This window comes from Mastigoproctus giganteus, chromosome 4 (assembly GCF_048544385.1).
Source record: "Mastigoproctus giganteus isolate SK-2022 chromosome 4, ASM4854438v1, whole genome shotgun sequence".
NCBI classification, from domain to species: domain Eukaryota; kingdom Metazoa; phylum Arthropoda; class Arachnida; order Uropygi; family Thelyphonidae; genus Mastigoproctus; species Mastigoproctus giganteus.
In genome coordinates, this window is record NC_143578.1 from 144,746,159 (window position 1) to 144,758,836 (window position 12,678).

The 12,678-nt window shown below is 35.1% G+C and overlaps 1 protein-coding gene across 7 annotated transcripts in view; it reads left to right on the plus strand.

Annotated features, from left to right (window-relative positions):
- Positions 1-12,678, plus strand: part of LOC150087109 (protein O-linked-mannose beta-1,2-N-acetylglucosaminyltransferase 1-like) — a 637,681-nt gene that overhangs the window by 459,471 nt on the left and 165,532 nt on the right. For all 7 annotated transcript variants that reach the window (XM_090372960.1, XM_090372959.1, XM_090372965.1 and 4 more), the window contains one exon: positions 4,995-5,070. In XM_090372960.1, the coding sequence (XP_090229086.1) occupies positions 4,995-5,070 (76 nt within the window). The remainder of the gene's footprint in view (positions 1-4,994; positions 5,071-12,678) is intronic.

A 12,678-nucleotide genomic window follows, 5' to 3' on the forward strand; every position in this document is an offset into this window, starting at 1 on the left:
TCAGATCACCGCGCAGGTGCCTAGTCTCCAGCCACTGCAATTTGCAGAACTTAAGCCTCTCTTGGTAAGAGGATCCCTTCATTCCCCTCACCAATCTTGTTGCCCTTCTCTGTACACGCTCAAGTAAATCTACATCCTTCCTAAAATGAGGCCTCCAGACCTGTACGCAGTACTCAAGGCATGGCCTGACCATTGCCTTATACAGAGGGATAATCACCTCCTTTTCCCTTCTAGCAAAATTCCTATATATCATTGACAAAACCCCATGACCTGCCCTGGCAGCCTGTCTGCATTGCTCAGAAAACTTCATATCTGACTGCACAATTACTCCCAGGTCTTTTTCATTTTCTACCACCTTAAGTGTAGTACCACACAGTTGGTACGTTTCTCTGGGGTTACTTCTACCCATATGCAGTACTTTGCATTTGTCAAGGTTAAACTTTAGTTGCCACTTCTTAGCCCATCTGCCCAAATTATCTAGATCCTGTTGCAGTAGCACACTGCCATCACTGTCATTAACAACCCTGCCAACCTTTGTATCATTTGCAAACTTCAACATTAAGCCTGATATACCTTCATCAATATCATTGATAAATATACAAAACAACAGTGGACCTAACACCGAACCCTGTGGGACTCCACTAATAACATTAGTCCAAGAAGAGCAGCACCCATTGATTACCACCCTCTGTCTTCTCCCACTTAACCATCCTTTTATCCATTGTAGCAACTTACCCTTTATACCATTCTGCTCCAATTTGTACAATAGTCTTCCATGCGCAACAATGTCAAAAGCTTTCCTGAAATCCAAATATATGATATCAAAATTATTTTTTGCATCCAGTTCCTTTGTAACCACATCATAATAACCAATGAGATTTGTCAGACAAGACTTTCCTTAACACCTTAACATCCTTAACAAACCCATGCTGTGTCTGAATTATTGCTGCAGTCTTGTCTAGATGATCCTGCAATGCATCTTTAACAAGTGACTCCATTATTTTACCTGGAACAGAAGTTAAACTAACTGGTCTGTAATTACTCGTGTCACCCTTCGATCCCCCTTTGTGAATTGGGGATACATTTGCACATCTCCAGTCCATGGGAACCTCCCCTGAGTCCAAGGATGCTCTCATAATTATGGCTAAGGGTTTGCTTAGTTGCTTTGCCGCCTCCTTTAATATAACTGGATAGATCCCATCCATCCCAGGTGCTTTTCTTACGTTTAACTTCAACAATTTCTCTTCCACTTTGCTCTCAGTTATTACAAGATCATTAAGCACCCTGCTACAATTTGATAACCTTCCGCCATTTTCAAACCTTAATAATTCCTCATGTGTGAATGTAGATGCAAAATACTCATTCAGTTTGTTTGCTATCTGAGCAGGATCATCAACAGTCGAACCATTGATGTCAAGTGGACCAATCAGATTCATCCCCTTCCTTTTAGAGTTTATATAAGTAAAGAAATCCTTGCTGTTTTTCTTAGCATCTTTTGCCAAGGATTTCTCGTAATCTGCCTTCGCCTGCCTAACCTCCTTTGTCACCTGATTACAGACTAGCTTATATCTGCCATAGGCTTCTGAGTCGCTTGATAATTTATATGCATCCCATGCATTTTTCTTCTCTATTACGAGTCTCATTAGTTCATTAGATAACCATTTAGGCCTAAACCTAGAACAATATTTCTTAATAGGTATGAAACTTTTAGTAGCTATAATAAGTAAAGTAATATAAGTAAAGAAGTCTTTGCTGCTTTTCTTGGCATCCTTTGCCAGAGATATCTCATAATCTGCCTTAGCTAGCCTAACCTCTTTTGTGACTTCATTACAGGTTTATATCTACAATAGGCTTCTTTCTGTGTTACTTGATAATTTATATGCAACCCATGCAATATAGACACTGCTTGGCTAATTATCATTGAGCAAAAATGCACTCGGTGTATTGAAAATGGGGTGCTAATTTTCAAATACATTAATATGAAAATTCATTAAGGGAATGTTTGAGAAATGATAACTTATAGTGTCTTCAAATTTTATCGGTTTTATTGAGTTTGCACTTCTATTATTTTTTTATTTGTGCATATATTATATTTTTATTGCTGGGTACATTGTTGGTTGTATCAAACTTTTAATTGATTCTGTTTTTGTTTTTTTACATTTTTTTAATTCTGCATTTCCAGGTTGAACCCCCATGAATGAACCTGGTGAAAGTGCAAGTACAACAAAGGAGCCAACCAGAGAAAAAAAATTAAATAATGAGAAATGGGATTAATTTTGTAAATAATTAACAAAATACAATTTTCAGTTTAATAAGAAAATGCTGAACGTTGCATTTTATGATAAAAGCAAAAATGCTGCACCAGCGTATGTGATCCAACTTATATTGCAAGCAATGGTTGATTAAACAAGCTTTCAACAGAAACATTATCTTGGTCTCTTTTATCATTTGTAGTTAATCAAGAAAAAAAAACATGAAATAGAAATATTGATTTGCAGCAATCATTATAAACATCTAATGTCAGGCTATTTAAAATAACCTCAATATTAGAAGATTGGGACAGATCTGTGTTGCTGTAATGCCAAGATATTGTCATAATGGAGAATATGATAACCAGATTTCTTTGAAAAAAGCAGGAATTTTTTAACATGTTGAGGGTTTAGTGTTAAACAATGTTAAATACAAAAATGCATTTTTTGAGATAACTTTAGTTTTACTTTATACAAATAACAATGCATCTCATGTCATAGAGCTGTATCTCTCCGATTGATACTTTACAAGTTAGCTTGGGCTGTAAGTACATTTCCAGTAAACCAAGAAAATGTCAAAATACTTTTTCTTGGTTAACTACAAAAACATTAACTAAAAAATGATTATGTAGTTAACGTTTTTTTACACTAATCCCTCGATGTGCATGTGAATATTTCTAGCTTGGCTAGAAAAATTCATATTCCAAAATTATGTTTAAAAAACATGCCTAAATTCAGTGGCCTTGCTGAACCTTCATATCCGTTACTTATAAGCAGTTGATTTACCAGTTAAATAACTTGTTTGTTTATTTGGTTTTTAGGAGCATTAGAAGCTAAGACCATATTGCTGTGGGGATATGCGGTGGTCATTCCCTGACCTTTCCGCATCCTCCGTATTTGGTGATCACGGGCTCGAACCTTGGTCTAATCAAGAAGTGCGTGCTACACACTGCTGCTCCTGCCCACCTGGCTACCCAGTTAAATAGTATACAAAATTTAGAGTGTAATTAATTATACAGTGATACCTCTACTTCTCTCAACATTTATGCAGCTAGCATATTCTCAAACCATTCTCCATCTCTATTTTGGATTTCAGAAGTGTTAAAAAAAAAAAGTCAATTTTTCATTTAATACATTCCTCCTACTCCCAATTCTCAGTTAATTTCTTTAAGGCTGTCTGATGCATTTCTGAGCAAAGAGCAGCCTTTTTGGTCATTATATAAGAAATAAATATATGTTTATTTATTATTATTAATCCTTCTTATAATTAGCATTAGCAAAGGCACATGATGCAAGAAAGCAAGCTTATATAGCATCAGCCAAAAAAAAAAAAAAAAAACCCTTCTCATTTCACCCATCCACTTGCTCCAAATGTTTGTCTAGTTCTACTTTGATTCTATTTAAGCTATCAGCTTCTACAATGACAGGTGGAAGTTTTTTCCAGAAATCAACCACCCACTGGCTAAAGGCAAACTTCTGCACATCCATCCTAAAATTGTCCTTCCTCAATTTGAATTTATGCCCTCTCAGGCAATTATTCTAAGCATGAGGAAGTATCCCATCAGCATTGAGCATGCTCAAACCATTCAAGGTTTTATACACCTCAATCAGATCACCTTGCAGGTGCCTAGTCTCCAGACACTGTAATTTGCAAAACTTAAGCCTTTCTTCGTAAGAGCAGCCCTTTGTTCTATTCACTAATCTTGTTGCCCTTCTCTGTACTCATTCTAACAGCTCTATATCCTTCTTAAAATGAGGCCTCCAGACCTGTATACAGTACTCAAAGTGTGGCCTGACCACTGCCTTATAGAAGGGGATAATCACCTCCTTAATAATTCATGTGATGTTGATGATTTGCTACCAATAAGAAATATGTGATCTTGAATTTCTTATGTTGAGTCACTCTATATTAAATGAAGATACTAAACGAATGGTCTTGTGCAGGACATGTAGCTCAAAGACATGATGACAGATGGACCAAGAAAATAACAGAATGGTACCCAAGCGGAGCTAGAAGAAAACCTGGAAAGCGACGACGCAGATGGACAGATGAAATTCACAAGTTCGTGGGTAGTAAATGGATGGCCATTGTACAAAACAGAAGGAACTGGAAAGTTTCTGGAGAGGCCTTCACCCTGCAGTGGATTGAAAATGGCTGATGATGATGAAAATGGCTAAATGAAGAGTGACTTAACGTAACATTATTATTATTATTAGCCATATGGTGCAAGGAAGCCTGAGGCTTATGCTGCACCAGGCAAAAAAAAAAAAAAAATTTCTGAATTTACCCAGAGAGAGAGAGAAAAGTAGAAGGGAATCACCAAGAAAGATAAGAATGGTGATATCCAGCTCAGGACCCTGGGTGTGCCAATCCCATATTCACCAGATGTGAGCCCCCGGGTGTACTATATCTGCATGTAGAAAGGTGTAAATTATTATTTATTTATTTATTTTTGCTACTAATAGATGATTTGATTTAATTGGCCAAATAAATTATGTATACGATATACAATTTATTTTACTGATTTTATTTTATTGCAGTGTATTTACTTGATTTATTCATAATATTTTTTGCAATTTTTTCCAGCATTTATATTTGGATGCAAGTCATAATTATATTTTTCAGTCATACTTTTTCAGTATACTTTTTAATAGGCAAATTACAAATAAAATTATTGTTCTAAAATTTTTAAATTTTCAGTGAAATACAGACTTATCAAGTATTATTATTATTTTCTCCCCCAGAATGCTTCGATCACTACTTTCAGCACATGGTGCTAATCCTGAAATGATAACCGTGTTCATTGATGGCTATTTTGAGGTGTGTTAATACTACTCCTTTTTTAGAATTAATGCTGTTCTGAAAAATAGATTTTTTGCTTGTGAAAACAAAGATTTTTTGATATTTGCTAATGATTTGTTTATGATTCAGATTGCTTGTATTTATTTATTTCAAAGGTATTGACAGCTTATTATTGCAATGAATTTATTTTATTTAAATATCTTTTAAATAATTTTATTATTCATAATTTTATAATAATAACTTTACATTTCTTTTAATGTTTATATTTAATTTTTTATTGATAATCTGTTTATATTATTTATGTGTATGCATATATATATATATGAAATATGAAAACGAAGAAGTGGAAAAAAAATAATAAAAAAAAAAGGAAAAACAGTACGTGTACCTGAATGCGCAAAGCAGCAAAACAGGATACATGTATATAAATAAGTGTCACCAATGAAAGTAAAATAAAATAAAATAAAATAAAAATAAAAATAAAAATAAATATAGATGGAGAAGTTATTAAACACAAAATGCCGAGCCTAGTTGAAGAAAAAAGAGAAAAAGAATGTTAAGAACCTATAAAAAAAAATTAAGTAGAATTAAATCTGAATTAATGCCGAATTAACTGGGCCAATCATATGTACAAAAGCTGAAAGAAAAAGAGGGGAGGGTAATAGAGATAAAAATTATAAAATAAAAATTAAAGAATTAAAAATTAAAAATTGGTACATAGATCAGGTATTTCATCAGGGGGCTACACCTGATCATGTACCAAACACTGTGTTTCTATGCAAACTCATGCTGATGGAGACGCTATAGAAATGAAATGGATATAAAAAAATTAAATGGATATAAAATTTTTTTTTTTTTTTTTAAATTTTTTAAAAACTCCAGAAACATGAGTGAGGTAGCCCCAACGCAGTGTATTTAGATTAATAAATTAAGTAACGTAGTGTATTTAAAAATAAATTGAGTCGATAGTATGTAAGAACGCAAACACAGTGTGTTTAATTTAATAAATTAAGTAGAAAGTGTGTAAGAACGTAAGTTTAAATCAAAAGTATGTAAGTTAAATAATAATGAATAACAAGGTAGCGGTATAGAAAAAGGAAGCAATGCAAGGTAGGGGAGGGAAAAGAAGTTAAAAATATAGAGGCGAAGATAGTGAGAGTAAGAAAAGTGAGAATGTCCGAATCACCCTCGTATTACACTAATAGTTCAACGGACGGAAAAACGAAGATCAGAAAGTAGAAAGATGTAAAGAGAAGGAAAAGAGTTTAAAGGATACTAGGCAAGCTGGGTGTGTAAGTACCCAACCTCATAGAGAGGGCCTTGGCTGTGAGAGTGTTAGTAGAAGTGGAAATTAATACCGCTAGCTTGTAGTGTATATTTTGAGTGAAAGACATGAAATATAATAAAAAATATGAAGAGGAGAAAAATTAAATACCTATGATATTTGGCAGAAATAAGTTGAGGGAAATATAATCAAGAAATGAAGATACAATTATGCGAATATGATTAATAAGAATGGAATGTAAACAGAGGGAAAACTATGACAACGATGGTGGAGTTGCTCAGAAGAGAAGAACTATGGGAGCCCTCTGTGGTTAAAATAAAATAGAGAAAATAAGATTGGACAAAAATAAATACTGATATTAAATTACGAAAAATGAAAAGAAAAACTTAGGAAGTGAAAGAACACGAACATCGTTCTAATAGAAGTCATAATAGAAGTCATTATGTGTGATCACTTTCCAAGCAGTGGAAATACCACCATTCAAATATACAACTATACAGGTATCGAATTAACCCTAATCAAGGTGGAACATGGTGAAACCGAATTTTTCTTTAATGAAATCAGAGAGATTTTTTATAATAAAATTTAAGAAATTAATAGGAATGTCATTATTGCGAAGTTTGGTATAGAGATCATTTAAAGCACCAGCGAAAAGTGATTGATTGCTACTAATATTAGCTAAACGGATAATTTGTGTGTAGATTATATTTTTATGAACCTTAATCGAAATGTTCGAGTTCCAATTTGTTAAATAGATAATATTAAAATTAAATTTGCTTCTTTTGTCGAATAGTTCCAAATTATGACGAAGAGGAGGACTATTTAGAGTAATACTTAAATCTAGAAAATTTGCATGTCGGTTGCCAAGGTTTTCTTTATTGAGAGTGAGTTCAGTTGGATATATTGATTTAGCAATATTTTCAAAATGAATGTTGAGAATAAGAATGTCATCAACATAATGGAATGCATAAAAATTAAGGTTCGGGTTGTTAAATTTTTTTAAAAAATTAAAAAAAAAAAAAAATTTTTATATCCATTTCATTTCTATAGCGTCTCCATCAGCATGAGTTTGCATAGAAACACAGTGTTTGGTACATGATCAGGTGTAGCCCCCTGATGAAATACCTGATCTATGTACCAATTTTTAATTTTTATTTTATAATTTTTATCTCTATTACCCTCCCCTCTTTTTCTTTCAGCTTTTGTACATATGATTGGCCGGTTAATTCGGCATTAATTCAGATTTAATTCTACTTAATTTTTTTATATAGGTTCTTAACATTCTTTTTCTCTTTTTTCTTCAACTAGGCTCGGCATTTTGTGTTTAATAACTTCTCCATCTATATTTATTTTTATTTTTATTTTATTTTATTTTACTTTCATTGGTGACACTTATATATATAAAATAAAGTAAATTGCAGCCATTATCAACCCACTGCAGGATGGAAGCCTCCTCAACAATTCATGCTGAGGGAAAATGGACCATAATCTGCCACGCTGGTCCAGTGCGGGTTGGCAGATCGACCGTATTCAGCAATCAGGGGCTTGAACCCCGGTCTACTCAAAGAGCGTGTGCCACTGCACTCCCGCTCCTGACCACTCGGCTACGGAGGCCTTCTGCGTAGTGTTTATTAGTGTAAATATATATATATAAGTGTAATGCACTTATATATATATATATATATTTACACTAATCCCTCGATGTGCATGTGAATATTTCTAACTTGGCTAGAAAAATTCACATTCCAAAATTATGTTTAAAAACCATGCCTAAACTCAGAGTCATTCTATCTCGTAGCATGAGGCCTTTGCCCTTAAATATTTTATATACACTGTATATATATATATATTTATGGTATGAAGAAAGTGTGAAAAAGATTTTTTGTTTAATCCTATTGAATATACGGTATACACAAGAAGTGAATTCGACAAAATGGATAAGAAATGTAGTGATATATGGTAGGATGAGGTGGCCAGGTAAGATATGAAAAAGAGACAGATAGTTGACAAGAAATTAAAATAAGATATGAAAAGGCGACAAAAATAAGACTACATTGCAGTGTTTTTCACAATTTCAGTATCTTTGTCAGAGTCATTCTATCTCGTAGCATGAGGCCTTTACCATTAAATATTTAATAGTCTTTATCATTGCACACTATCAGGTATCTCTCATATTGTGAAGTTATACTTCATAACTGGGTTGTCACAACATCAGGGTACCTGCCCACCCGCCGAGGAGAAGCCAACAAGCTTTGAAATGGGGCCGTCTGGGTGGTGGTATCCACTGGGAATAAGTTACAGTAGTCTTCTCCACTGGTGAAGTGTTACTTATATCAGGTAGTACAATACCATGGCAACTCATTTTGAAGGTATTCACGATATGAGATATAACTAAAACAATGGCTATGTTAAAATGATGCTTTTGCACTAACCTATATGTTAGCCTTATTTACCAGTAATGCATCCTGCCCAAAATAATAAAAATTTACACTACCACTTGCAAAACAAAAATCAATTGTTTGACCTAATATATATACAGCCACTCCCAGACTTATGTAAGAATTGCGGTCCGCTGAACTCTACATAAGTCAAATTTTACATAAGTTGGAATTTTCCTGAATGCTTTTGCAACACTCGCAACTATGCGCGCTGAATTTGATTGAAGCAAAAAAGAAATGTTAAATGAACATGTAAATAGAATTATTTATTAAATTTTTTTTATCTCATGCACGGGAAAAATTACAAAAATTATAAAATTATAAAAAGAGAGAGGAGACAGGCATAACGTCAGCAAGTTTTACCTTTCAAGCATCATTGCCAGAATTAACTCTCCAGCTGATAAGCACACCGCTGCAGAAGTTGAGGGCTGTGGAGATTTAGTAGGGTTTTTTTTAGTAGGCAGTGGTGACTTCACTACGTACTTTAATGTTTTGGAAACCAGTGCCAATGCTTGTACCTATTAAACCACCCGTTACTTGCCACGAACTTGGCTTTGGGTTCGCCGTACTTATGCTTATAATATCTTCATAAAATAAAGACTTCTTGCTTTTAATTGAATGGCCATTGGACTCAGGGGCACTTGCTTCTGAATCTGATTTTCCATCCATATTATTAATAGCTTTTCCACCTTCAATATAGCACCTGAATGCTGTTTTGTGATCACTGTTGATCTTAAATGCATTGATTCTTTAATGGGTTCTTTTATATGTGCACTCTCCTTTAAAATAGTATTCACTGTTGAAGCAGCGAGACCTAATTCCGTGCAATAGATGACAAACTTTGTCCTGCTTTGTACTTCTTAATTAATCATCTTCATTCCTAAATGAATTTTGTTTTGTTTCCTATTAACATTAGTAAAGGCACATGATGCATGTTGTTGTTGTTGGAGTTTAAAGTGCAATGGCTACTTAGGTCATATTGCACTCACACATGATGCATGAAAGCAAGCTTATATAGCATCAGCCAAAAAAAAAAAAAAAAAACCTTTCTCATTTCACCCATCCACTCATTCCAAATGTTTGTCTAATTCTGCCTTGAATCTATTTAAGATCTCAACTACTACAACAAAGGATGGAAGTTTGTTCCAGCAATCAGCCACCCGTCGGCTAAAGGCAAACTTCTGCACAACTATCTTCCCTTCTTCTGTAACCGTTGCCACCATTAATTTCCCTGGAACACAAGTGTGTTGCCCTTTGATCCTCCTTTCTGAATTGGGGTCACATTTACACATTTTCAGTCCATGGGTACCTCCCCTGAGTCCAAGGAATCATAATTATGGCTAAGGGTTTGCTTACTTCCTTTTCTGCCTCCTTAAATATAACTGGATTGATCCTATCCACCCCAGGTGCCTTCCTAATGTTTATTTTCAACAACTTCTTCTCCACTTTGCTCTCAGTTACTACAAAATCATCTAGCTCATTGCAAGAGTTTAATTCACCTCTGGCATTCTCCTCCCTGAATGACTCTTCGTGTGTAAATGTAGATGTAAAATACTCATTTAGTTTGTTAGCTACCTGAGCAGGATCATCAACAGTTCAGCCATCATATCAAGTGGACCAATCTGATTCATCCCCTTCCTTCAGAGTTTACATAAGTAAAGAACTCTTTGCTGTTTTTCTTTGCATCCTTTGCCTGCCTAACCTCCTTTGTGACTTTGTTACAGACTTATATTTATCATAGGCTTCCGTGTGCCTATTAATTTATATATATCCCATGCATTTCTCTTCTCTGCCACATGTGTCATTAGTTCATTTGACATCCATTTAGGCCTCAACCTTGAACAATATTTCTTAGTTGGTAGGAAAGCCTAGTAGCTTCCCAGATTAATTAATTGAATGCTTCCGATTTTGAATTCGCTGTTGGTAACATCATCATCAGTTGGTCTCACCGTATAGAATTTAAATACTGTCTCAGACCACCATAGTCACCTTTACAAATGCACGTTCCCTTTACCCTTGATAGTAGTTACCTCTTTGAGTAAATTCCACTTCAGCACGTGTGATCACTGCCTACTAGTGGTTCCTTTATCTGCAGATTCTTAATGCATGAAGAATCAGTACTGATAATCAGATAGAGTATTACTCTCTCTAGTTGCCTTCCGAACATGCTTCTGTAGAAAAAAATCATCCAATAAATCCACAAAAGCTTTGCTAGTGTGTGAGTGACCAACCCACAAATTCCAGTCAATATCTGGGAAATTAAAATCTCCCATTATAAGACTCTCTGATTTACTGGCCCACTCTATTTCTCTGTACAATTGTTTATTGTGCTCATCAGAGTCATTAGGCCTATAACACACTCCTGCTCTCAATTTTGCTTTTCCAGTACTTATATCACACCAAACTGATTCGACACTGCACTGTCATGCCATGTCGACTGGCTGTACTTCCTTAGATTTTATGTGTTTCTTAACTAATAGCATAACCTCTCCTTCCTTCCTATCCTGTCTGTCCTTCCTGTACACATTGTACTCCCCAAATTCCAGTTCTGCATTCCTAATATCTCTGAGACACCACATGTCTGATATCCCAACAATACCTGCCTTTGATGTTTTGACCAATACTTCAAATTCATCAAATTTATTTACCAAACTCCCATCCATGGTGTACATGCAAGTATACATGAACCTGTTCCTATTCTTAGCTACCCTAACACAACCCATGTGTTTACTTGTACCGCAATGACTTCCAGCAGTCTCTGAAATACCCTGCATCTTGTTTTCCAGGCTGCTGCTCATTCCAATAGAAGCTGTGCAAGAATCACTTTCACCTCTGCCAGCGGCTACTGTTAATCTATTAGTTTGTGTATCCCCCCCCCCCAAGCTAGCAGATTTCTGTCCCACCGAACACTGCCTCAATAGCTTCAGCAAATATTCTTGCACCCTTTCTATTTAAGTGTATCCCATCCCTGTAGAAGCAGTCTCTTCTGTTAACAAGCAATTACCAATACAAACTTTCTATACAAATTTCTTTCTATACAATTCAAAGTTTCTATATAAACTTATTACCATAAATTGTGTATAGAAACACAGTAATTTGGTACATAGTTAGGTGTAGTCCCCTGATGAAATACATGATCTATGTACCAGCCTTCCATAGTTTGCATCAAACATTTTCTTTCCCTCAGTTAGTTTATTATCTTCCCACCCTCAATTTGATACTCACTGTTTTTCTTTACTTACTAATCATATATTTTACTTTCCCTTTCAGCTCCTCTACTTTGAATTGGCTCTTTGATTCAGCCTGTAATTTCAGATAATTTTATAATTCTTATAGATTCTTAAAATTCTTTTCTTTTTTGTATCTTATTCTTTTCATTTTCTTCCTTTTCTTCTATTTTTCTTCTATTGTTGTATACTGCTCCATCTTTGTGTATGTTTCTATTAATTCATTTTGATTTCATTCTTTGTATATATATATATACACCATGAGACGCGATGCATGCGTGACACCGACGCAGCATGGATTGCCGGACACGGTCAAACACACCTGGAGTTTCTTTGACAGTAGAAGCAGCGCAGATGAGTCTCGCCCCAAGATCCATTTCCGTCTCCACTAGCGATTCATACACGATAGATTTGAGGGTCCCCCACAGAAAGAAATCAAGGCTCAATAAATCAGGTGAGCATGGGGGGCCAGGCAACGGGTCCACCATGGCCAATCCATCGACGCCCAAAACGCCTGTTCAAATGGTCACGAACACACCTTCCATAATGGGCAGGTGCCCCGTCATGTTGAAACCAAATGTTGCGTCTCACATTTGCTGGAACATCGTCAAGTAACCCTGATAGAACTTGTTCAAGAAAGATCCAATATTTAGCAGAGTTCATGCAGGATGGTAAC